Consider the following 26,670-nt stretch of genomic DNA (forward strand, 5'->3'; position numbering starts at 1 on the left):
AGTGGTGAAATGATTGCTTGCAAATAAGACGTATTTGCACAATCTTTGAAGGGAGTATAAAGTAAAATTACTGCTGCGTATTGATGTATTAATTATTTATCCATCGAATGGCTTCCTGTGTGCAATCAGCTTTGCACACATGCCATTCTTCCCAACCCGTTGCGATTTTTTTAATCAATATTCCTGTACTCCGTTCTAGTTACCTTCTGTTAGTGTGAATAGTGTGCATTTCATCTTTGCTTTAAGGCAAAAGGTTTCGATACGATCGATACGCAAAAGTGAATGAAATAATCATAATAATCACACCACCCGATTGGTGTACTGTATCGCGTCCAACGATCGATTTATTTATTTTGTGCTAGAGCGTGTGAGTGTTTGAGTTCCCGATTTGTTTTGTCCATTTGTGCAGTGATCCAGTGTGTGCATCATCCGTACGGGGGGCCAGAAGCATATTTATGTTTGCCGCGCTGCTCGAATAATGATTATCATCGGCATGTGCGTATGCTATCGGTGATGATCGTATGTTTTAATGCGCTGGTAGTGCTGTTTGTGCAAATGAGCGATAATAAATTGCAAAGGCAAATAAGAGCCGTGTCGAGAGAGAAAAATTACCATTCGACATAGCTTATCGTTTATGAGTTCGCGTCGTATTAAACCGTTCTGTTTCCTGGTTTGGAAGATCCCGAAGTGTGGATTTCCCGACCGGCCGCCAATACTGTATTAGGTTGCACTTCGCCCTAGGTTGTGGGAAGTGTCCGCGCTTTGCTTTCTACTGTGCCGTGCCGGTTTATAGAAGATGGCCTCGACGAGCGGAACTAGCGATGGGTCGAGGCGTACGATCCTCACCGTAGCGTTCGTGCTGCTGCAACTGTTCCGACCCGGTGCTGGTGATTACGAGAACACGTGGAATTTCTACTACGAGCAGCCGTGCTGCGGCAGTGGACAGTCGAACGTCGGAGGGATCGGTTTTAATGGGCAGCATCATCTACGACATCACAGAGGTAAGCGACAACAGCATATCGTGGCATTTTGGATCGATGGCAATGGCAATTCTGATGGCAGCGGTTATTTCATTCAATTATGCATCAATAAAGATGCACTTTCGGGAAGGAATTTGAATTTACGGTTTGTCGTTAGCTTTGAATACAACGGAACATCATAAAATAAGACCGCGAACGGCTAGCAAAAAAGTGCTCCAAATCGAATTTATGCTCGTTTCATCCGCAACTTCATCGTAATGAAGATCATTAAAATATGCTTTCGGGTTTCGTGAGGGTTTAAATGAAAAAAATAAACCTTAATCAAAATCATTGCTCATCAACGGAGCGGATTTGAGATCCTTTCCAGCATTTATACGTACTGCACTCCTGCTAGTGGAAACGATATTTAATGTCCGAAGTAATTTTATGACTCTCCGCGATCGTCTGGCGATGAGGAGCGATTTTACTGTCGTTTGCTTTTTTGCTTCTTTGTCCAGAACCAACTGTGTTTATTCGCTTCGCATCAAACCAAACAGCGATGATAAATCTTCCGACCAAATGACGATCGACCGATGCCGATCCGTGGGATGCTAATGATTTTTTCTTCACGATTCTACGTTTTTTAATTGGCCAGCCAGAGCCAGCGTGTGTTCCTTGGGCGGTGAAGCAGGGTCGATGGTTGGCCATAAAAAGCAACCCACTCGCATCACGATTTGGCTAACCATAACGCTTGAAGCGCTTTCCAACTGTTTAGTGTTTTATTTTTGTGGATGTGCACAGTGAACACTGTTGAAGGAAGTCTAACGATCCTTAGAAGCTGAATTATGTAAAGAAAATTAATTAAAACCAAGTCAATATATAAACTTTGATAGAAGCAAATGCGTGGAGCGAAATCAATGAGTAACAATTTATTAATGTAACTGCCGTGGCCAGAATCCTTATTTCTTAAACGAATGAAAAATACCACAGTTACGTCGTCCACAATTGATTTCTAAAATGATTAATTATTTGTAAAATAAATTTTAAAAATCATTTTTTTTCTTCAATTTATACTAAGAGCCTCTTGTCCACCGATACCGCACATTTAACCTTAGTGTGCGCATTCACACCACACAGATTCCTTGTGTGAGCAGCAGTTTTGTGCTTTCGGATGGCTGAGTGATATCATAAATTGCCCAAAATTTGGCCTCGTTCCCCAACTCAGAACGAAGTTTGGCGCTTGTTGCTTCCCCAGCAAGGACGCGAACCGAGGTCCTGTAGTGCGTTTGTAATGCGAACGAAATTGGGTACAGTCATGCATACGCGCGGGACTCGTTCTCGGGCACGCTATCGTTCGTTCGTTCGTTTTTTTGGTAACGTAACTTTTTTAGATTGGTTGTAAAATTAAAATTTACAACCGATCGTAAAAGCTGCACTGCTGTGTGCGCCTTCCACTAGTCCTCGCCGCATATTATCAACCCGAAGGAACGATCGATGGATGGATGAATAGGATTTGTTCGGTGTTGTTTATCCCTGCTATGTACAGGCCGTATCAGGCTGATAATCGTTCGGTTGTTGGAAATATGAAGTAGATTAATAATTTAGCATAAAACCTGCAATTGCACCGTTCCCTGCTAAAAGCCTAATGTTTAGTGCTAAACAGGAAGGATAGGAACAAAAGAGCACATTGTAAGAAACAAGTCTCAATCGTCCCAGATATGGTTCGTTTTGCTTGCAAAGTGACAAATAAACATTAGGCTGATTAAGAACTAAAGCTGAGTTCGCAAACCAGTCATCGTCATAAAAATGTAAGGAAAAACAACGCCTACAGAAGCAGTAACTTGTGATGATTAATTTTGCGATGAATAAATTTTAAACACTGCAGCTAATAGTCGCTGTGCTCATCTGGCATGCGAAACGATCAATTGATGATCCGGATGTGTAGCAGCAGCTTGTGCATATCGGAATATTATGTTGCGGTTGAAATATGTGCCCCACGCCTCTCTGCGTAAGCGTAAGTGTGTCGATTTTATGACAACGCCAGCAGAAAGCAATGCGTTTTCTGTCAACGGTTGCAAAATTTTGGTTGCGTTTTGCTAGACGACCAGTATCTGTTCGCATTAGAGAGTGTGGATGGGTTTGATTCGTCTGGGGCGCGGGCTTACGATACGGGTAAAGTGAATCAAATTTCAATTTGAAATCGATTTCTAACGCCTGAACTTCCTCTGCTACGTTGCTGGAGAAGGATTTTAGGTTGTAGTGGAGTTGGTGAGCGGGTTGGTTGGATTCAATCGATTTTGAAGGATTTATTTCTAAACCCTATCCATCTGTTACCGATTGAAACTCTGTGACTGCTGGTTGCGCAAAAGTCACAGCTTAAAGCATGTCAGAATGCTAAACGGGAAATGCTGGTTTGGTGTACGTTCTCACTTTTGCCGAGAAAAGATGTATTCAATATGCTAGAATTGGTTGTAATTTTTATGTCAACTGTTGAACATAGGAAAAGCTAAAAAAAAATTCTTAAAAATTAAAGCAATAATTTCATATATTGACTCACCTTCATCCTTCATCATTCAATACTTATGTTCACTTCTTTATAAGAACATCTATCACAAAACTGTCGTTCAACGTTGTCTATTGTATGAAAATAGCATATGTCCCCTTCAGCTTTTGTCCCTTGTGCAATAAAATACGTAATGAGAAAATAGTTATCACTTCTTTTTTCGTCCTGTTTATCTTCCCGTCTTTTTTGTTCCGCTCAAGATTGTTTGTCCGTTCTGTTGCTAGTAATCTTCTCGACGCCAGAAGGGCCAGAGAGAATTCGATTCGTTCCGTCCTTCGACACCGCATGGTGCGCTAGTTTGATATTCCACAACTAAAGCGACGGAAAATGTTTGTGATGTGTGCACGCTGACATATTTGCTCGGAAACGTTTGGTCCTTTCGCAAACAAAAGAAAATGACCCGATCACGCCGCTTTTGGATGCGTGGTGCCGAAGAAAGGAGCAAACAAATCGAGACCTTGACATCATGTTTAGGATTAGCAACTTCGTTGAGATTTCAACAGTTTCCAGCCAAACCATTTCGAAGGGAAGGTCAGAGTGGGTTTGGTTTGGTGATAATTTTCTATCGAGAAAGTATGGCCGAACATGAAAAAATAAACTTTCTCTATCTCTATTTTCTAATCCATTCGTGTCCCTTGACGGTCGTAAAATATTGTCATTAGAACTTTATTCTTCCTGAAATGGGTGAAAGTTTATTTCGTAAAAATTATTTCTCTACTGCGTGTGAAGGGACACAGGACACGGGAAATTAGGGTTTGTCATCATCGTAGCTGCAGGTCGACCCCATTTGCAATGGACTAGAACTGTGTCCCCTTGCGAGTGGTTCGTTGTGCGAGACACGTTTTCTAAACTGGTCTTTGCCTGAGGACACGTGCCGTAGAACTATATTGGATTGGTATTGTTCGGCTTTTGGGAAATTGTTTGAACACGGGTGCGCGCTGCTGGTTGGTGCATTCGCCCTGTTGCATTGAGCAGTGTCGATAAAGTTTTTTTTTTGCATACAGTTTTTAATTTTCTTAGCCATTTTATCAAAATCGTCACGTTTTAGGAGCATTTCCTGCAGGAAATCGATGTGCTTTAATTTCGCAGTCCCGAAGCGGCGAGTTACCCGGTAAAGCAGACGTCAATTGTTGCTCGCTTTGTTAAGCGCGACTGTAAGCCGTGATTGTGATAATGAAGTTGTCCCAGGCTTAGGACGGCTTAATGTCAGACTAGCGCATAGGACGCTACCAAACACATTCCCTTACCGGGGTGAGGCATTTTTTTCACTCTTGAAGAAACGGAAAAAACAACAGTTATCGGAGAGTGTGCGGGAAGCGCCTATTAAACATCGATTGTTGCGTAAAAGGAAAAGACGTTCCTATTTGCGAGACACACTTCAACCGTTATCTGTGCGGTACAGTTCATAGCAGAAGTGAAGCTCACGCACAACGTATAAAGTCCCGCCGAGCGTCTTAACAGTGGATTTCGGGTGGGCAATTGAGCCACATCGAGGATTATTGGTATTTGCCATCGTCGCTTTCGGATGTTGCCTTTAGAGGAAAAGAGGCTCAGTCTGATTGTTCGCGACGGATATGTATACGATCGTTGCGTGCCACTTTGCTATAAATAATATCGTATAGACGGTGTAGTGGTTTTTTTTTGTATTCCATTCTAAGGCCGGTGTACAAAACGTCCACGTAAGGCTGGTACAAATTGCTGCTCTTACCACTACCTGCGTCGACCGGTGGGATCCGTCGATGTTGCTTCGATATTGTAATGAATCGAAACTTTCCGAAATGATAGATGGAAGGTTTTTTAGGATAGAAAATAATTAACCTGTTCGTGTTTTCCTCGATAATTTTTTTTTTAATCCTGTCAGAAGGGTTGTGAAATGTTGATTTGAGAAAGGCGACCGGCGTCATAAATTATATCGCTAAACTATAAATATCCAATCGAGAGCAATCGCAACAGACGCCTTTTTGTTCATAGATGGCGCTAGGCCATCGTGTTGCTACGGCAATGTATTAATTAGAGCGATATCATAATTTATCCCTCGGAGTTGTGTAAAATCCCACCGATAGACGTGGCTCTCTCGAAGCTGACGCATACTCGCGTTATGCTGGTATTAATCGCGTTGATGATTTATATTTGCCGTTCAAGTGTACCACTGCTGCCAAGTATGGTTTTCTACGGTACAGTGACAAACATAGGAAACGATAAGTGTTTCTAGGTTGCGTGCTGTAAAAATGGATCTTATCGTGGTATATTTCAACTCTTGTTTGTTAATTTACGATGTCTATCGTGTGCGCTGTGTGATGTGTTATTAAATATAAATATTGGTTTAAGCTTTTATTGCTTCAGCTATAGATTAGCGTTATACATGCTTTGAATTTGTATCCCAGAATATTTGGTAGAATATTTGTGTAGATAGTATGTTTCTTCTAGTTGGATAAATGATTAATCAAAACAAACATTTATGTGTTGTTTCTTTTAAGGAATGTTTCATCTTACTAATATTTGTTTTTATATTTAAATAATTACATCAATCTTTCATGGATTTAATGGTGGTTTTTTTCTACAAACGACAGCTAAATACCATACCTATTGTACTTTCATTTCAAATGCTGGCTATCGGACTACAAAGTAAAAATAAGTCTCCATAGCCATAAAATGATTTCCAGCAACTTGTTCAATCAAAATTAAGATGGGTTGTATCTCATCGCGACAAGAGGCCGATTCATTGGCATCGATGTGGTTTATTGTTATGTTCAACGATTTGAGTAGAACTTTGCATTTTAGCGATAAATTTAACTATTTTTCAGCTCATTATTGTGAAAAATCATTGCTTTCAGAATGGCTCTGACTGTAAACGACTCTGATGATAATTTTGGTCAGTTAGAACAACTCATAATATACAAAACCAGGCTTGTCCCACCCTTCATTTAGTTTGATTTTTTTTCCAGAGTACTGATAACCGTGGCCCTTGCGTTGCCCTTGGGTTTAATGTGATAGTTTTTAAATTAAAACATATTAAACTTTTTGTTCGGATATAGTCTTTGAAGTTTTTATATTTTACTTTTTGCTTAACAGACTCTAAAACCGCTTCGCGGATTTGGTCCACTGCAAGAGTCCTCTAACCCACTAACAGTCGAGCGCGGTCGTCGACCAATCCATGTTTTCTTTTAATAGTCATAATAATGACATCTCTTTGTAGTGGCATAAAGCAACTGTGTTAAACTTACTTTAGCTCGCGGATTCCGATTTTCATGTCGAAATCTTCCTGCGTAACAGTGTGAATATAAAAGATGTTGTTGTGGATCAAATCACAAACAAGTTTCGAGTTACATGAGCCGGATTCTAGTTCCTACACGTATCAGACAATATTCTCATATTCCTTTCCACCTGTCTGGCGTATAGAAGAATGGTACAAGGTTTTCATATTTATCAGAATATCGTAACTATCCCATTCTTGATCAGATACCTTGATGGGTCGTGCATGCTTCTCATTTCGGATAGGAATGTTACATTTGCGTAGATGGGATGTAAATTAATTAACTTGACACCAAAGTGCCAACGTGCCCGCGCCCAAGTGTGGTGAGCTTCCTGCGTTCTTCAGCTGAAACATTCCAATCGTTCCACTGCTAAAACCCTTTTATTTTATCAGTAAAACAACATAAAAGTAGAGCACAAAAAAATAAACTCTTTGGGGCGGTAGTGCGTGCGGAAGGCAAACGAACGATCTACATAAATAAGACTTATGAAAATTTCTCAAACACTGACGCATACCTAAGTAATACAATAGAGAAGATGAAAATTTCATACACACGAACGCAGAAACAAGAAGAAACGATCGGATTAACTGGGCTCGCACATCAGATTTATTCCACGCGCGCCACTAACATTAACCCTTGCCTGCCGAAGGAGGATACCTATAGAAGGGGGAAGGATATTATTCCCTCGTTTTCAACTAGAAGAAAGGTCACATGCCCTTGCTACAGCATGTGGAGGAGCATGCAGTGGTGGTAATCGGGATATAATGTTGGCACGATTTTGTTTTAAACTACGGTCGTTTCTCATCGGTACACGGCGGTTGGTTATCGGGTGATGAAATCGGCTCCCTGTTTTGTAGTTTTTTTTTTTATGAAGGGATATGGTCCCCTTTACATCCCTTTAATTCGTTCCTTTTTTTTAGTACTACGGTGTAAAAGCACGCGAACGCGGATCTTCGCCGGTTTGCACTCGAAAGAGGACGCAAACAGTGTTCGGTCACAGTTTGGTCGATGTGGAGCAAAATGTAATCCCACTAAAAGGCTCGTAGAGCACAGGAGTGTGTACGAGGGAAACATTTTCTCCCGTGCCTAGTGCTGGTTTTGGTCTGGAACAGCGGCACTGTAACGGCTTAACACACGTACGCATACAGTCACACAATCACTCATAAATTTACACCAACTTTCGTCAACTCTAATGAAGGTGGACCTTCCGTCTCGGTAGGTTTCACGGTGGCAGGATACACCACCACATATCGTGCTCCTACGTCTTTCACGGTCCGTTTTTGGTGTAGCGGCGAACTGATCCCTTTATGATATGCGTGTGACATGAAATAAAAGTGCGAAAACGACAACTACCCGTCGGCCGTCTTTCACACCTTCCCGAAAGGAGGCAGGACGTCTTAGAAACGTCCACACGCGTCGAGCGAGCGAGCGAGGACGAGTGAAACAAAAAGGAGTAAAATCATATTAAGACGGATTTATGTTTTATGTGATTTCATCTTTCGGTCGTAGGCATTTTTGCGTCTTTTCGTCCAAACGTCGTCCCATGGGAGTTTGGGGCGTTGTGACGATAGAAAGAGCGAAAACGGAAGACCTCAGGTTGCTAGAAATACGACGGCGTGGCTGTGTCCTCTCGGTGTGTTGCAATACTTTAGAATACCTTCAAGTAAGGCGCAATGTTAGCAAGGAAAATGTGGCTAGGTGTGAAGGAAGCCGCCTCGATGGCTGGTTCGCGCCCCGACTTGGATTCAGAAATTGGCAGGAACCCATTACGAGAGGTGAAGCGTGCGCGCGAAATTACCATTTTGATTTGATTACTTTATTTCTCCTCTGGTGCTCCTCTGCTCTTGTTGCGTTCGGATGATTTCGGAAGGGTCGTTCGTGCAGATATTTATCCTTTTTTTTATGCTATTTTTTCACGCTTTTGTGGGAATATTTCTTCATTTTTTAACAAAAAAAAAACATTTACAAAAGGTTCTTGCATATAGTTTGTGGGATATTTGGTTATTATCCTGCGGAAGTTAGCTAGCAATGTATCGTACAATTTGTTTCCTTTCTTTGTAAATACTGCGCACGAGAGAATGGTTTCAGATGGTATTTGGTAGTAAAGCACACTTTTTGTTAAAACCGCAATGGTTGACATTTTTAAATAGAATAAATAAATAACTTTTTTAAATAAAGGGAGGGATAAAGAAAAAGCTCGAAATCAATTGTAGCACCTAGTCTGTCTGAAAAAGTATCTTTTGAGCGCTTAAAAATTCTGCTATTTGAATTAAAAAACATAACAACATAACTACAACATAACAACAAACATAATTTTAGTAACTTCCTCTTTTTAATTTTGCTATGTGCGTTTCTAACATCGTGGCGTTGTTTAAGCGTGCTTTATAAATTATTGTTAAGAAATTAAAAAAGAATGCCCACTGCTGAGCAAAACTTAATTGTGTATCATAAATTCAAAATAAGTTCACTGTGACTAATATTCTTGTGATAATTTGATGAATTTTAACTACTAAGCTGTTTGATTTCTTTACTTATGTATTTTATATCTTTTTTATTTGTCTGTTTATGCCGATTTATTCTTGAGGGATTATGCATGTTAATGCTTCCAAAATTGTCACACAGTTTTGTTCGCCTTATCATATCGGTTAGGTATTTATGATAATTAAATGTGACAAAATTGGAATTCATGGATTAAACCATCAATTAAATGTACTTTTGTAAGGATGATGACATGTTTAAGATTTTATGTTGTCGCTAGACGTTCTACACTCAGCAATCATATACAACAATCATCCAGGCCAGCTTCAACTTCATACATAAAGTCCCCTTAAAAAAGGGATACTACACGTAGTAAAGGCATGCTTTTGCGATTTGCTTTCATATGGTCGTCGACCAAGAAAACAAAATCCGAACCGAAAATGGACGAGTGTACCGGTAGCAGGCTAAATGGAAATTTATTAACCCCGGTGAAAGTTCGCTGTTGTCGGTGTTTCGTAGTACCGTCGGCATGCTGCCAAGTAGTAGTATAAACAGGAGCGTTTCGATATGGGGAACAAAGAACAAGGCGACAAAAGTAGTAAGATTTTCATTTTTACTTTTTTCCACCACACCAAACAAGAACGCTCTCGTCCCGGAAGACGCATGTTCTGTGTGTGTCGTTTCATGCTTTCCCACGACAAGCCGTCGGCATTTTGGGTACACCGCGCCGAAGAGCACTGACTTGTTTTGGGTTTGCTTCTAACGAACGTACGTACGGAAGCATGCGTTTCGGTGCCGCGGGTTGTACCGTTCGTGCGATGCCAATAAATTTTAATAACAAGAAATGATTTTATTAAAATAAATGTAAATTTAGACATAAATATTGCTTGTACTCTCTCGGTGTGGTGGTGGTTTTTTTTCTTACTCTCCATTTTGCCGCTCCGTGAAAAAGGCTACCATCACACTACAAGACACGCAGAGGCGTTGAAGTAAAAATAGCGTCACTAGAGATTTAAGGCAGCGTACGAAAAAACCCGACGGGAAAATTATTCCAACACACAAATACTGCTCGACGACACGCGAAAGGTATGTTTGCGCTTTGCAATAGGTGTGTGTGTTTTTTTTGCGGCTGTTCGGGCATTCAAGCTGCCGAATACTCAAGATGACGGCTGGCTGGCATGTAGTAACGGTTTGTACGCACTTGAAATGAAAGCGCCGGGAAAAAGCGTCATATCAGCCATTTGGGCAAAACCGAGATTACCGATCGGCGTGGTTCGCTTATAACCCCTGAAATGGGTACCACTTTGAAGGTGAAACACCAACGCTTTTCCTCGCGAAGAACATTTCTGCGAAAAAGCACTGCAAGCAGAAGAATTGCAATATTTCGCGTAGCTCCAGTGAACGTCAAAAGAAACGTTTCGAGTTTCATTTGCTGCGCTGTACATTTCCACCCAACTCGCCGTGTTCTTAGACACAATTGAATCCATGTGCATCATTCGCTAGTCTCCTTACCTTACCTTACCTTACCTTACCTTACCTTACCTTGAAATTCGCTTCGGTTTTCCTATAAGCGAATTTCAAGTTGAGAAAGGATCCTCGTTTCGGAAATGTACGTCCCGAAAGCAATTCCTCAAAGTCACAACATGCAACCATCACCATCGTGCCAGATCTCTGGCCCCACGCCAGAACCATAGACAGCGAAACGGAGAAGCCAACCCGTGTAATGCGCTACTTGCCTTATTTTATTTCCTTGAAAACGCTTAATGCCACCACATGAAAAAGGAGAACTCGGAAGTATGTTTTTGCTTTATGCTACTGATGCTCCGCGAACGAGAAAAGAATATAAGCGATTTTATATGCCTTTTGCCGTCGGATTGTGGCGAGAGCGCACCACAGCCGCAGCACAGGGTGGATAAATATTTGCGAACATTGTGCAGCGCTTAATGCAAACGATTGCAACGTGGACGCGAGAGCTGCATAATACCACGACATTGTTTGGTTTTTCCGCGATTTGGAGTTGGGAGTTTCGTTTGTGATTATTAATCAAGTCGTGCCCATTTTGAAAATGTAGCAAATGGACGTTCGTTGTGTTTAACGTATAGCGGAGAGATATCAAATACAGCCAAATATTGACATGTCGTTTCCCAAATTTCAAGATACGGATGGTGGAATGAACACCAAAACAAGAAATTAGACGCCGACCAGCACCAACTTCGCTCTTACAACCTGTCGCCGACTTCGATTCCCCAATTATATTTTTGGGTTCTCCTTTTTCGCGTATCTGTTTGCCACCTGTGCGCGTCGTGTTTTTCGTTGGATCGGATGTGAACTGCTTATCCATAATTTGTGTCGACTAGAGACAAGCGTTGCGACGCCCCCAGATCCCGTTGCTAGCCAGTGATGGTGGCGGCTTTTGGGGCAGTAAAAAGGTTAAGGCTCACATTCTCGACGGTTCGCCGGTTGATCGTGCTTCATGTTCTTTTGGGTTTGTGGTTAATTTTTTTTTATCGTTATTCCTGCTTTATGTTGGTTGTGTTGTCCTCCCATATGCTGGAGGCCACCGTAGGAAGTAGGTAGATTACACGGAGCTACACTCGTCCCGTGACCTGGCTAACATTTCCCGTCGTGGTGGCCAGACCTCACCTTTACTCGTGCAGTCGTAATGAAGTCATCAGGAATGGATACGGTTGGCTAACTTTTTGACGGCGCCTTTTGGTGTGTTTTGTGATGCGGCACTGTTGCTTTCCTTTCCAGACCGACCTCCCTTGCCGTGGGTGCGTGCTGGTTCATACGTTTCATGTCTTAATTTAGTGTTTTCGTAATTTTGTTCCTAGAAATTTTCGGGCTCTTCCGTCACGCTGGAATGGAGATGGGTTGCCGTGAGCTAAAATCGGCACAAGACATGGGAAGAAATAGACGAAACAGAGTGGCATACACGCACACGACGCGAGACGCAACCCATTCGTTGGTGGCAAACCACGGCTAGTGGAGAAGATTGAGCAATACGAACCAGAAATGTTGCGTTCTGGAAAAGCTGGAAACGTTACTGCACAATTTACTGCGCTATCTTTCCCTTTCTTTGCGTTGCGTTAGCGAGGGCTGTCAGTTAGCGCTCCTGTCAGTGCTCTGCCACCATCCGTCCGACCGGAGGGAAGATTTGTTGGTCCGAAAATGGAACGTCGAGAGTGAGAACTTCTGGCCGTGTTCTCAAGTCATTGCCAGGCGCGCATACCTACATGTCTGCAATATTCATCACCACCTGCTTTTTCCCGTTCCCGTCCCACCCTGTTCTCACTGGCTTGGGCGTTTCATTATGTGAGTCAAAACCTGAAGGTGTATCTCAAAGTATAGGTCTTGTGCTTTGACCGCGAAATGGCAAACGTATTAATTCTTGTCTTGTCTTGTGTCTTGTTTCACCAAAAACGGCGTTCTCTATGCATATCGTGTGTTTTGCAGTCTGGCTTAAATTGGCATACAAAAGCAGGTATTTAGTGCTGCTTTTAATGGCCTTGTTTTTTGGAGAACGGTTAGATTTTGGAGTGCTCGGCTAACCACTCGGTAACTTTAAATCTTGACTTACTCGTACGCTCTGGATACTTTGCGGCGAGGGTTTTGCTTTTTATACGCTTGAAAGAAAGCTTGTTATTGGTTTGAACTGTAACGAATAGTTTGTGGAGAATGGCGTACATAATCGCTTTATTTCTACGAAGCTTTTAGTTTCGTTTGGTATTAAGATTTGAAAGTGGGTTGGCTGAAGTGGGTTAACAAACAACCTCAATTTTGCCAACTAATCGTGCTTAAAGGCTGAAATTCTGTAAATTTAAAATTTGTTTGAGATACACAGTAGCAGTACAACATCTGAAGGTTTTGAATCTCGTATTGGAGAAGTCTGAAGATCATGAATTCGGAGATTTATAATAATTCAAATAACAATCATTTGAATTATTATTTTAATTATTTTTTGTTGCATATACGACCTTCACACAGCTGACGATGAACCTCGTTTTTTAATTTCACTTTCGTCGGCCATAATCCTGTACGCTAGAAATCATTTTGTATGTGTATGACAGTATTTGAGCAAGTCTCAGGCAATAGCACACACCGTTTAAACTTAAATGCGTTACGATACGGAGTTTTCGCTAAAAATGCAAGTCGTCCTAGAGGGGCGAACAAACGTTTACTTTGGCCAAACACGCCCCATTAGCAAAGCATTTTCGCGATTGGCAATGGTCGAAGAACGATGCGAGAGAAACATTGCAGATGGAAGGCTTTACAGCCAAAAAAAAACCCTTTTTGCATGCATCTTTATGCACACGCCTGCACCAATAGAGTGCATCATTGGCGGTAATGAAGAAGGCATGGCCCCATCCATAGACGTGTGTGTGTGTGTGTAGGTTTGTGTGTGATCAGCGTCGTCAAATGTTGTAATGAAAAGGGGAAGAAAACCCCAGAGAAGAAGGAAAAGAATACCAAATTCCCTCCATCAATGAGGAGGTACAGGATATCGATGGCGTAAAGAAACACTTGAGAGCATACCTCTTGTACCGTGTGGGTGCCATGCTTACTGCACCGGTAAAATGATCTTTCATACCCCTTTTAATTGTGCTATCCTTTCTGTTTCTTTCTGCCATTCCGCAAAAAGGAAGATTCCAAGGGGATTTCTGTTTCCCTTGCACATGAAAATCCTTGTGCGAGATTTTAACCCAAACGAAAGGGAAACTGCTGCACTTGCATGCATGCTCACCCTAGCAGAGAAGACTGCATATGTGAGAAGACTGCACACGCGCCTCCCTTTCGCTTGCAATTTCGGTAAGACGGTGCAATTTTTAATTTTCATTGGCAGAAATTGTGCACCGGCTGAACGCTGTGGAACGGCTGTGTGCGAGGGAAGAATTGGGAAAAACGGGAGGAGGAATGACTCTCGAGCGAGGTGCATTGTTTTCAGACATGGCCGTATGTATATGTGTGAGGACCTGCACGTCCTTGTGCCTGCATGGATGGATGACTGGGGAAGAAGTGTTAGACTAAAGGGGCCGCCATACGTACGTATGGCGGCCGAGTGTGTTAGTTTCGTGAATATTCCTGGCAGCGCTTTTAAGGATTCGCTTGCCATACGTGATTCTTTACCGTTGTTTTGATGCATCTGTCTGCACCGTACAACGTAGTATCTGTGTGTTTGTATGGGTGCGCATCCATGTAGGTGTTGTTAAAACACAAGCTAGCCCCACATTTGTACAAGCGACAGCAGAAAAAAAGAAGCTAAATGTCGTTCTCCGGTTAGAAGGGGTTGCATTGATAGATGGCCGACTGCGTCGCGGTTTAATGGCCGCCAATGTGTACCGGGAACCTACACAAACTGCGTATACCAACAGCGGGATGAAGGAAGGATTAGGGTTCGTACTGCTAAAGTGCTCTCGAAAGCAAAGAATGAGTGAAAGAGGAATGCATTCTCTTGGCGTGTTCCTTTTTTTCAGGAAACAATGAAAACCATCTTCTCTACGCCTTTCAGCCATTCCAGACGCACGAGTCCCGTTTTGCATCATTTTTTTTTCGACAGTTTTTCCCTCCATCTTTGGCAGGACGGTTGCATCCGGAGGAAAAACATGGATTTTTTACGCCTTTCGCGCATGGTACTATTTTGTATCGGTGTCTGCGTTCTGTGTATTGCTGGCCCGAAGATGGCGATGGGTAACATTTTGCGCACGTCTTATGTAAGGTAGAAACATACAGTGCTGCCAAGAATGTAACACACTTGACAAGGCAACTCAGCGCCCGGTCAACGGGAGTACAATGGCCGGATTTGCATACCAAAAGCTTTTCGCTGCAAAGCGCCAACCACCCATGCTTTGCGGCGGGGGTGACACGTGTCCATCGTCTAACGCAGGGGATGAGGTTGTGCATATGATTTGCCAATCGTGTGCTCTGTCAGTCGCGTCAGTAGTAAATGTGTATGCTTTTGTGCCCTATGCTCCGCCTTGCTGTTTGCCTTTGTTGGGCCCCATTACGTTTGGGCGTGTGACGGAAACGTTTCGAGAGTGTCTCGGCCGACCCACTTGAAACTCGCAAGCTAGATAGTAAATTATGTGTAAAAACCATGCATTATCTTAGGGAAGGTGTGAAAAATATCTTACGGAGAGCAGGGTGACATAAGCGAAAGAATAAGCAATTTGGTTACACTTTAACATTGCGGTTAGTTGGTTTGCCGTACAATTCGCTTGTTACAAACCTTGCAAGAAGGAAATTAAATGCTTTCTCAACCAATGCAAAAGTCTTTTGATACTTTTGTAGTCAGACTTTTTGAAGAAACCCTTTTTGTAATCTTAATTACTTTATGTTACTGTTACTACTATGAAGCACACGTGAAGGACATGCATGTTAAGGTTGCTATCGTCATCCAGTCTCTTCAGTCCGAATGTGTATGCGTCTATTTATTTTCAATTTTCCCTATTTTTTTCTGGAATTGAACTACAAACATCGAAGATGTATAATTCCATTACTAACACGCGTTTATGATGAAGAAATTACTATTACGTTTGATTTTTTTTACGCGACGTACCTAGTAAAATTCAATCTGAAGAATTTATCTTTGTTTGGGAATTCTATTGGAGTTATGAGTTTTGACGATCTATGTACATGTAGGTTTTTTTCTTCTTGTATCTCGTTGATGTGTGTATTATTTTCAGTAATGTGCAACTAATTAGTAAGTTTACAGTCAACATCCATGTACTTAGTTATAAAACATCGGTGTCGATGGCCATTTGTATCCCAGGGGTACTAAATCTTAGTCCAAATAGCGTGAAAATTTCTAGTTCATCTTGGAATACTCCAAAATAAGCACAATTTCCATTTGGTTTTCATTGAAACTGGTGATATGAAACAAATAAAAATTCATTTCCTCTTTGTTATTTCATAGACGACCAAGCCTGTCTTATGACTTGAAAATGACACGATTCGTCATTCTTAAATAACCATGTTGAATGTTTTAAAGTAAACTTGATAAATAACAGGTTGTAAGATAGGGATATTTTGGCGTACGAAATTTCATAAATTCAAATATTCATTAAATTCATTTACGAAATAACATAAATTCAATTTATGCTTATATATATATATATATATATATATATATATATATATATATATATATATATATATATATATATATATATATATATATATATATATATATATATATATATATATATATTATGTTAATAAATAGCACTATGTTTAACACTACTATTGCTCTTATTATCATGCCAAGTAACGATTTACTTGTGTCAATGTACAACGTTCAAAGAATTAAAAAAGAGCAAACTATTGGAAAACGATATAAAACTCAGTGCTTTTATTTGTATGTTTAGTCTGTCACGAGTTCTGTATTGATTTTCATTTTAATTATCACATTCAATCGTTGAATAGTTAAACAAACCATAAATAGGATTGCTCAATATTATTGATTTCCATTAGGAATCCCCTGTGAGGAAACTTATCATACAAAAACAAAGGCGATGAAACAGAAAAAGTACTAGTACGAGCCATTCGAATACAAAAACCCTGAACCATACCAAATGACCTCGTGCTCGTACGAAACGTGACAGTTTTTGTAGCACCTTCCGGGATAGCATGAGGTAGAAGACAAAAAAAACAATTCCTCCGGCCTAGTCGTCGTCCTTAAACGGAGCAGAAGCGGCACAACCATTGTTGTTTTTCAGTGTGTACTTAAAAGAGACATGCCTGGGACGTTTGTGTTGCTGACCCTTGGACGTTGCCCACTATTTGCCGCGGTTCATTGGCGTGGAACCGTGGAGTAAATGCAGTTTATGGACAGGGCCCACCACTATTGGTTGCGCTCATCGATCTCGAGAAAAAGAGTGCACCGGGTTTTGTCTTCCTCCTGTTGACAATGATGGTTACTAGTATTGGTGTGTGTGTGTGTGTGTGTATGTGGTGTTGCAAGGACATTGACAGGGACATTCGGTCAGTCGGGTACGGTAGATATGAGGGTTTTGTTGTTGTTGTTGGCATTGTTCTGTAAGCAAAGCGTCTTCTCTGGCCGGGAACCTCATGATGTCCTTTGTGCTACCCGTATCGGGAGACAGGAGTTATTGTTACGACAAAGTCATTTCACGGAAGGGTACAAAATCGATGACCCACTGTGTGGTGATTATGTGTTGTCCAGGTGGTTATATGTGTTTTGCTGGACGGTATTTTTATGCTCGCCACCGGACGGATAGCAAATGTCGTTCTATTGTGAGTATTTATTGTTGAAATGAACATAGCCACATATGCAGAGAGGGAGAATTTCTAGTTGGATCTGGTGTCATCTTTATGTTTGGTATCCAAATGGAGGGGAACTTCGTGCTTTTCGCGACGGGAGAGTTGAAACAACGATTAATGACCATGTGCGAGCATTGGCGTTTCTATGCCTCCAATTCTATTTCCGATTGCGACCACTTGGCGACCCATGGCCCTATTCTGCTTCCGCTAATGGATTGGCTTAACATTAAAGTTGCCTGCCTGAACGGAACGGAACGGTGCCCGTGGCTGCTGCGGTTGGTTGTTAAAACGATTGACCCACTAGAACCCTGCCTCAGACGCTGCAAATCGGCAGTCAATCAGCGAGAAAGTCCAGTCAGTAAAATCGTTAGTCCCTTGCGGGGAGAAACAAATGCACCCGCTGCTTGCTGATCATGCAAACGGATGAATTGCTCCCGGATGATAATGGTACGAGCACCGTTAGGGTGCACTACAGCAGCTGATGTGCCTTGGTGTGCAACCGGTGAATTGTGAATACTGGCAGGGACACAGAGACAGAACGCATCAATTGCACTGATGTGCCAATTAATTTTGATTGATTTATGCATTCTGGCTGCAGCGGCCGGGTTGCAATTGCTGTTGGAAGGATCATGTTGATAATGATGATGATGATGATGATGATAGTGGTATAGACTCTTTGTTGGTGATCAACCGTAGCTGTGAGCTGAGTAGTAGTACTCAACTGACAGGAAGACATTTTTCAATGGTACAACACCAAAGAGTTCACTTAACATGCTAGACCTGGACAATACGGGGAATTACTTACACCACCGCTGCTCTGTCTGTGGGTGAGCATGGGTACTCATATCACGTCAGCACGCTGTCTGCGAGTGACGGGTTTGCATGAGCAGATTAATTGAAAGTTAATTGGGCGACATGTTATACTCCGCTCAGTTTGATGGAATGTAGACACACACTGCCCGATATGTAACGGTTGGATATCAGTTTAAAGCCGAAAGGGACAAATAACATGTCCAGCGCTTCAGACGCACAACTGGTAGTGGACACCACAAAGAAACCTTTGGTGCTTAATGCGAACAGTAGAGTGTTGAAGGCGGTGTGCGTGAGTCACGCAACATTCCCGTCGAGAGTTGATCTTGTACTGCTCCAGCCGATTCAAGAAGGCACTATCTGAAATTAGTCATCGTTGAACCATTTCGAGTTCCCTTCATTGCTTGTCACCGGCCAAATGTCTTCACTAAGCAGCGCAGCTAAACTAAAAATGAGGGCAAACGATGGTTAATTTATGTCCACTTTTTACCGTCACCTACCGGTGCATATTTCGAAACAGAATATCGGATAGTATCGATTTTTGGTAATTCCGTAGAACTTCCACCATACATCGGTTGCACAGCGTCGAAATAAAAACGATACTTTTGTTGCGACGAGCGAATGGTACTAAAATTGATTATATTTTATTCACCATCACGTGACCGGCTTCATTTTTCATGTTCACCAGGCGAAGAAGCCGACCGCTCTTTTCGTGTGCGTGTTACCTACAAACTGTTCGAACCCAAATCGAACCAAGGGAGTTGCGCTGTTTTTGTTGAACAAACTAATTATGGACAGCTAAAAAAGTAACGACACAGCTTACCGATAGATAAAATGGGGGGGAAAATAAAACTTCAACGCTGCACAATTTGACACCCACGCTCTCGGGAAAGGGAGGTACCTCATGGCTATGAAGAAATAATATCCGGCACATTTGCTAAAACAGTGAATGGTGAAGTCCGAGTTGTTGCTGCCTTTTTGTGGCATGTTTTAAGGCCGGCATCGAATGGCTCGTTTGTTTTCTTTCGTGTATTCAGATAATTTTTTGTTTGACAGCTATTGTGGAACACAACCAAACACTCGCGATGAGGCGAAAGGTCTCTTTGTGGAAAGATAGATAAGTGGCCGGACCCGTTATTGTGCGGCATTTAGACATAATTAGCATATAATGATGGTTTTGAGGATGGATATTCATTTTTAATTCCCTTGCACCTAGCACTCTGCGGATAGAAGTTTTTTTTTGTTGGTTTATTTTATCGCAGTTGATTTGGGTGGTATTTATCTTTTTCCTTTGATTAGTTAGAAGCATGAATGGGGTTTTACTAGATCGTTTAAAACAGTTTTGTTTTTTTTTTATGTTTAAATGTGAATCGTTGTATTTGATAAAATATTTATTCATACATCATTTGGTTGCATTCAAGGCATGTTTAAGGGCAGAATAATGTACAACACACAAAGCAGATAGCATCAACTTCTAAGAATGAATTGTGGCAAATAAATGAACGAATATGAATTATCGGGTCTATAAAAGAGTTTCTCACAAAAGTAAACACCACTTGTGCCTTACGGACATTAATGTCTGGTACTCATGTGTCAACTTATGTTGGACATCTGTATTTTACTGAGATATTACTGGGGTACATTTGAATATATTTGGCGGTGTTGTAATAAAATGACATCATTTATCACAAAACAATGACATTTATTTTATCATTGGAAAACTTGACTTCTATCCTACAATTAAAAGAACGGTTTTACTCAGGACTTTCCTATGCTTCTGGAAACTTGTAGGAAAGAATTACATTACATTAAATCAACACCATTTAGAATAATTCACCACTTGTTTACACTAAATTTACAAAGAAGTGAAATATTTACTTGCAGATAATCATACTTTGCATGTGGCGCAATCAGAACAGTATCATATTTTAGTAACTGATTCTTTGTGATCAAACCATCATCAAAACTGTATCGAACTCCGCTAACTTGTTTGTGACGATCAGTGAGGGTATAATGGCCAGAGTATGAGACTAGCCCCGAGTCAGTAAATTTGCATTACCATAATTCCCGTCTCGTTGCTGCTGCAGTCGTAATTTTTACTCGCTTCATAGTCAATGGTTAGCAGTATTCGATTGTCACTTGTTGGTTTTTGGTTTGGTTGGTTTTGGAATTGGGTGTTGATCTAGAAGTCATTGTTGTTAGAAATCTGTAAAAAGTGAAATTTTTGTTGGCCAATTTATGAAATGAAATGTGATAAATAATAAATAAAATCACCCGGGATAAGGTGACCTTTCACGGTTTGGAGAAGGAAATGTCTTCAAACGTTTGTGAATTAAAACGTTTGTGAAGTGAAATTTGTCTTAGATTAAGCTTCCCCATTAGTTGTAAGCAATACGGCCTGGCCGTTCTTATTGAATAAAAAAAAAATAATAATAATAATAAATAAAATGAAAAGCACTGGAAACTTACTCGTTATCCTTAGGCCACTACACAAAAGGTGAATAAAAAACAGCAAACTTGAAGCGAAATGTTTTAAATCGATACACTGTCTAATTCTGTACCGATTGTACTTATGTTTTATAGAAATAATGTATCAATAGTCGTACGTCCGTTTGCCACCCCCTCAACCTTGCTGAGAAAATTTATTTGCATAATAATGCAATTTTTTAACAAAACAACTACTGAAAATGCGCTTCAATATATTTCCGACTGTTTAAATTAACCAACTTTACTTATCGAATCAATGAACGAGGATAGGGGAAACTCATAAAACAACTTTTACTTTTTAATCCCAATTATATTAGCATAACTGCCAACTGCCCTGCCGATCGCTCTCCCCGAAAATGTGGCCCCATTAATTCAACCTCTTTTTTAAAATCATCTCATTTCCTCCGAAGCAGTGCAATATAAGCATTCCGCACACAGCTGCAACAGCGTGCAGGGCCTCGCCGCCTGATTTAAAATCAATTTGATCAAAAACCTCCCATCCAAACAAAAAAAACGAGATTGAAAGGCTACTTCTTAGAGAAAACATTATCCTATCGAAAACCACGAACACACAGGCACCACTATCTGGGCACGAATTCCCGTCCCGTTCCACTTCATCTTCCGAAAACCGCCATCCGAGCGCGCGTGTTGATTGTTTCGATCGATTTCCGGTTTCGGTACTAATTGAAACTTATGTTTCCACGCCCGGGCAGCAACTGCACTGCTGATGTGCCCGTTGTGGTATGTGTATGACTTTGGCCGTAGCAGACTTCTGGTGCCAGACGTGTACAGCACGATTGCGAATTGAAAATTAATTTCCAACCAAACAAGCTGCATGTGTCCAGCCTCTCATTTGCTCCGGCCCGCGAGGCGGTCAACCAACCAAAGCCGGTTGGTACTCGTGCCGAAGCGATTGCGCTTTGCCCCAATATTGGACGCGCAGCAAATCAACAGTTTGCATTAAGACTGGGTCTGAGTTTCGGTGCACAATTTGTACCGTGAAGCGGCGAACAAACGATACGGTGGGTCTCATTTCGCATTTTGGGATAATTTTCGATCCGTTTGGATCGAGTGGTACGTGTGTATATGCGTGGTACTGATTATCGTTCGGTTCTGCGCACCAATCGTGCAATGGTGCAAACGTTGTGCGTTTGATTTGATTCCGTGTTTTTTAACGAGTAAGAAAGAAGGTTCAGTGCAATACTGCTGGTGGCAAAAAGGATCACCCGTACGAGTTTGCTCTAATTTGCATCCAATTTAGGGAACGGCAGGACGCGTTCTTGTTTGCTGTTGATGCGCGAATTCTTCCGGGCCAGGCACGTAATTTAACGCGTTTTGTTGCGTTCGGCGCGTTGCGTTGGGAAAGACATTAATTTTATTGCAATTAAAATAATTGTTCACGTGTATTTCAACGCTTGCATCGGTTGCGGTATGATAGAAAGTATGTAAACTAATAAGGTTTCTTTCCACTCATAGAAGCTGTTAACCTTTAAAGTGGAAAGTGAGAGAACTTCATTGAGAGAAACTTGGAGAAATTATTCTAAAAACGTGCTGGATTAAATTTGGATTTTTTTTATTAAGTTGCTATTATATAGTATTTATCATCTATCTGTTCATTTATTTATATCAATTCTTTATTGATGTTTAGTCGGGTTTCTTAGGTTAGGCAGGTCAGGTACATATTATTTGAAGAATTTTGTTATATCGTCTGTATTTTATTTATACAATATTGCGTGTGTTAATAATTTACTAATAATCCATTATTTTTCTTTTCAGGTTCGTTCATCCTTTTCTATTAACATTTCAGTGAGTCAGTGAGTAATAAAGATCCTTCCAGCAATTATCTTGTATTATATAGTTTTGCACTACCATTGCGAAAAATCACCATCACAACCCAATGCATCAACAATGTGCAATTAACAGCTCTTTCTATTTAATCGATTCGGTTCTATCTAATCCTTACCAACTTCTAACGACATCACGCGACCAACGCAAGAGCGCGAAATTGAGCTTAGAATTAATGCTAACAGAATAAAACACGTGAATAAAAACCATTGAATGGAAGGGAAATGAATCCATATAGCCTCATGACAAGCAAAACTTTTCCTATTACATTTCACTCGGAAAGAGTTTGTTAATAAAGCCTTTCCGCGGCTTGTTGGATGAGAATGGAAGACACCCTGTTACGGGCAATGTGTTTTATGTACCAAAAAATGTTTTATGAGTTAAACAATAGCACAAACTAGGAAAAGTTTATCCACGGCAAAACGGACCACAGAAGTGGACGATAGTATCCACTAGATGGTGGTTGACTTTTACGTTGAGGGCTCTATCGTTCCGTTGTTTATGGGTTATCGTTTGTTGCAGGACATTCTGTGTGCATGATTATCCCATGATTTGAAGCCGAAGGTTTACATAGGCTTGCTTTGCCTTGATGCACTGCAACAAATTAATGCGTACCGAAATAGTTCGAGGTATTTCTAATATCCTGTGTGTTATGTGATATATCCTTAGTTATGTGATAAGATTTCTTGAACTTATAGTGTGTTGTTCATGGCGTTCTATTTTATCTAGATATATTTATGAGATGAAATGCCATATATAATGAATGAGTTCTCCATAATATCTACAATTTTATTACTTGGACCAGCTTGGAAGCTCTGAATTGTTTACATATTTAATCAAATAATCAGACCCATAATTGCATTCAGATCATAATTAAAAGAGAAGCAATTTGTACGTTTCAGTGAAACCATTGCCCCTAGCTGTCCAGTCATGGTTTACAAGCAAACGATGCAGTCCAAATTAGATTATAAAAGTGACATTCCGCATCGTCTCCCGCTCGCTAATGATTTCTTGGCTTCTGCATGAGGCCCTACTCGTCCGGTAGTGGATAAAAAAAACTCGCGCTTATCGGCACCACTAAAACGTAGCATCCTGTGCCAAATGTTCTTTGGTGCATGAAAAGAGCATTTTTTTGTTGGGTTTCGCTTTCGCTTCCGTTCACACCTGGGGACGTCGGTGGGTAAAGCTGTGCGATTTTTCTTCTCAGCTCAACTGTGCGACGATGGGTGGTAGGAAAAAGTCGCAGAATTTAACCTTTTCCTTCCCCGGTCAGCGGGAATAACAAATACAAGTGACGGCAGTAAACATAGCGCGGTGTGACTTCTTGTGCAATCGCTCTCCGCAAGGAAAGGAAGCATTTAATTTAATTAAAATAATTAGCGATAATTGGTGTAAATTGTGCAATTTTCCTACCCCGGATAGTAGGCAACGAGGAAGGACACGATTTGTGAAGTCGTAGTCGCTTTCTTACTGTGAGGAAACATATTTTTCTCGCTCATCGTCTATGAAAAGGGTTTTTCTTTTTTTTTTTTTTGAAACAGTTGCTGATCTGCTGCAGTTTTATTGAGGTTTTAGTTTGGGGAACAAAACCGTATTTTTTCCTTGTGTTGTGTGACACAATATGAACCACGAAACATAATCCTTCCGTTGTTCGAGGAAGGGAAATCGCTTTTCCGTTTGCAATGAGTTACTGCAGGCACACTCTTTCGTGGCAAATAAATTCGCACTGGAAAGTAAACACGGCATAGCACATTCCCACATTAACTAATATATTTCCCGTAGCATGTGTTTTTCGCATTGTTTGTAATTCGTTAAAATTTCGTATTCAGACGTCCAGCATGTAGTGTGTGTATGTGTTGTAACCAACGCTAAACCACCGACTTATAATTATCGTCCAAGTACAGAAGGGCGTTCGCTGCCTTACACTTTTCCACCAAAAATTGGTTCCTGCAGGAAATGGCCTGCCCAAGACACGCTGGTGTTTGGAGCAGTTGGTATGAGAGAGCTTTTCCCTCCTTATTGGGGAATGAGTGTAAATGGAAGAATCTATATTCTTTGCCGGAACCGGAAAGGTTAAATTGCGAAAAGGATTAGCATAGAACCAGTCGGGGCTAATAATGAATAGTGTGTATAGCACCTGCGACGAACGTGTATGTGCATGAGTATGACGGTAAGGATTAGGCATGGACGAAGATTTAAGCCTTCCCGCCCATAAAAGCAATGGTCGCCCATAATTGACCTTTGCTCGATGCGCATTTTCTTGAACGCGCTTTTCCATTCATTCTTCCCTATCCAGAGCACCCCTTGTAGTGGAAGGTGAACTTTATTTACTCACTAAATTTTGATGAAGGATGAAGAATGTATAACATTCAACATAAAATATGTTGATTTAAAGCAAGTTATATTTACGAATCCTCACCCTATGATTCATTGAGATTGTGATATTATGTAAATATAGCTTACTTATTCGATTTTTTTGCTCATAACGTCGTTTACAATAGAAAATACAACATTCATATTATTCGTAGGTAGGCATTTCTAAGAACTCCTTGCAATATCAAATGTAAACACAATCTGCTTTTTTCCATAAGTTTATAGTATACACTATGTCGTGATAAGTAGATTTTCATTCTTTTAATGTTTTGATTTGATTTTTGAACCGTTCAAGATATCTCAAGGATAAATGAAACTGCTTGATAACCCAATTGCTACTGTAAGTTTTATTAATTCTATTTCGCGGTGTGTAACAATGCTTTGTACTTTTAGCTTGGTGCACACAAAGCCTCTTGATTTTTGTGTCTCCCTTGGGCGTTGGGAATTGTGTGATGAAGCAGTGCTGCCAGACTTTATAACTTATGCATGGGTTGGTGTGGGTCCGTCAGTGTAATGTTTTATGTATACGCATTGTTTCCATCCTATTCCCCATTTTCCGTTTTCGACTCAGAAAACGGGCATAGCAACAGGAATGGGCATCCACACAGCGTACAGTGGCATCAAGACACATGCGTATTGATGCTGCGGTGCGTGTGGTGCTATCCCTTGGCAACCTGAGGCAGGTAAACTCAACCTGCCGAAGTGGTTAGTAATTCTTCGAACGGTCTCCAAATCGACCGTATCGGAGTGTCGTGTTTGGGATATTAGACCAGGGAAAATGGGATATCCTACATGACGAGTGGGTCCCACGGGTGTGAAGATGAGGCGATCCCCAGTACACTCCAGCCCAGAGTACCATAGTAACCGATGCTTCATCTCTGTCACCCTGGCTGACCGGTGCTCCGACGTGTGGATGCCGAAAATTGAGCTTCCCGACAAGGCTTCATGCATAAAAGAAATCTCCATCACCTTCGAACTTGAACGTCGCGAGAGAAATGATTTCAGTTCCCATTTTGCGAAGGGCTAGTGCACCAGCTTCGAGCCCATCTTTTTCTCCTCAATTTGGGTACGTACGGCTACCGTACTGCTCTGGTCGGTAGTAGGTTCTGATTTATTAGTGGATCGTACCCGACCCTAACGGGAAAGGCCCATCTCAGGTGGGATGTTTTTGTAACGGCCCCTCCAGGCACACAACCTTTTTGTGGTAAACGATGGTAGGTGACGTTCGACCCAATTTTACGCCCACTCACCGGGCTCTGCGTTGGCAACATGTGGCTTGTGTCCTGCTGCAACCAGGCAACCGATCCTACGAAAAAAACAGTCTCTTAAATCGTTTCACCCTTAGCACACAGCGAAAGAGATTTCAAAATGGCTGCTGGAAAATTTCGTTCCACGTTCCGTATTTTCCCGTAGCAAAATCGAAACCCAGCAACCAAACCGTTCGGTTAACTCCCACTTACCCAAGCATTCCCTTTCACAGATCATTAAATCGAACATCGCCAAACAGCGAGCCCCCCGGGCTCTGAGGGGTGTTAGGCTTTGTGCATGAGTGTGCTCTCGCTCCGTACGACTTGTTGCCTTTTGGGGTTTTTCACCATAATTTTGCACAAAGACCACCACC

General features: G+C 41.3%; 1 protein-coding gene across 1 annotated transcript in view; it reads left to right on the forward strand.

The window, feature by feature from the left end:
- Positions 1 to 796: 796 nt before the first annotated feature.
- LOC128715163 (semaphorin-2A-like) overlaps positions 797 to 26,670 on the forward strand; it is a 221,634-nt gene continuing 195,760 nt past the window's right edge. Inside the window, exon 1 of the mRNA XM_053810045.1 lies at positions 797 to 1,001. Coding sequence (XP_053666020.1) covers positions 797 to 1,001 — 205 coding nt within the window. The remainder of the gene's footprint in view (positions 1,002 to 26,670) is intronic.

Source organism: Anopheles marshallii, chromosome 3 (assembly GCF_943734725.1).
Source record: "Anopheles marshallii chromosome 3, idAnoMarsDA_429_01, whole genome shotgun sequence".
In the NCBI taxonomy this organism is placed as follows: domain Eukaryota; kingdom Metazoa; phylum Arthropoda; class Insecta; order Diptera; family Culicidae; genus Anopheles; species Anopheles marshallii.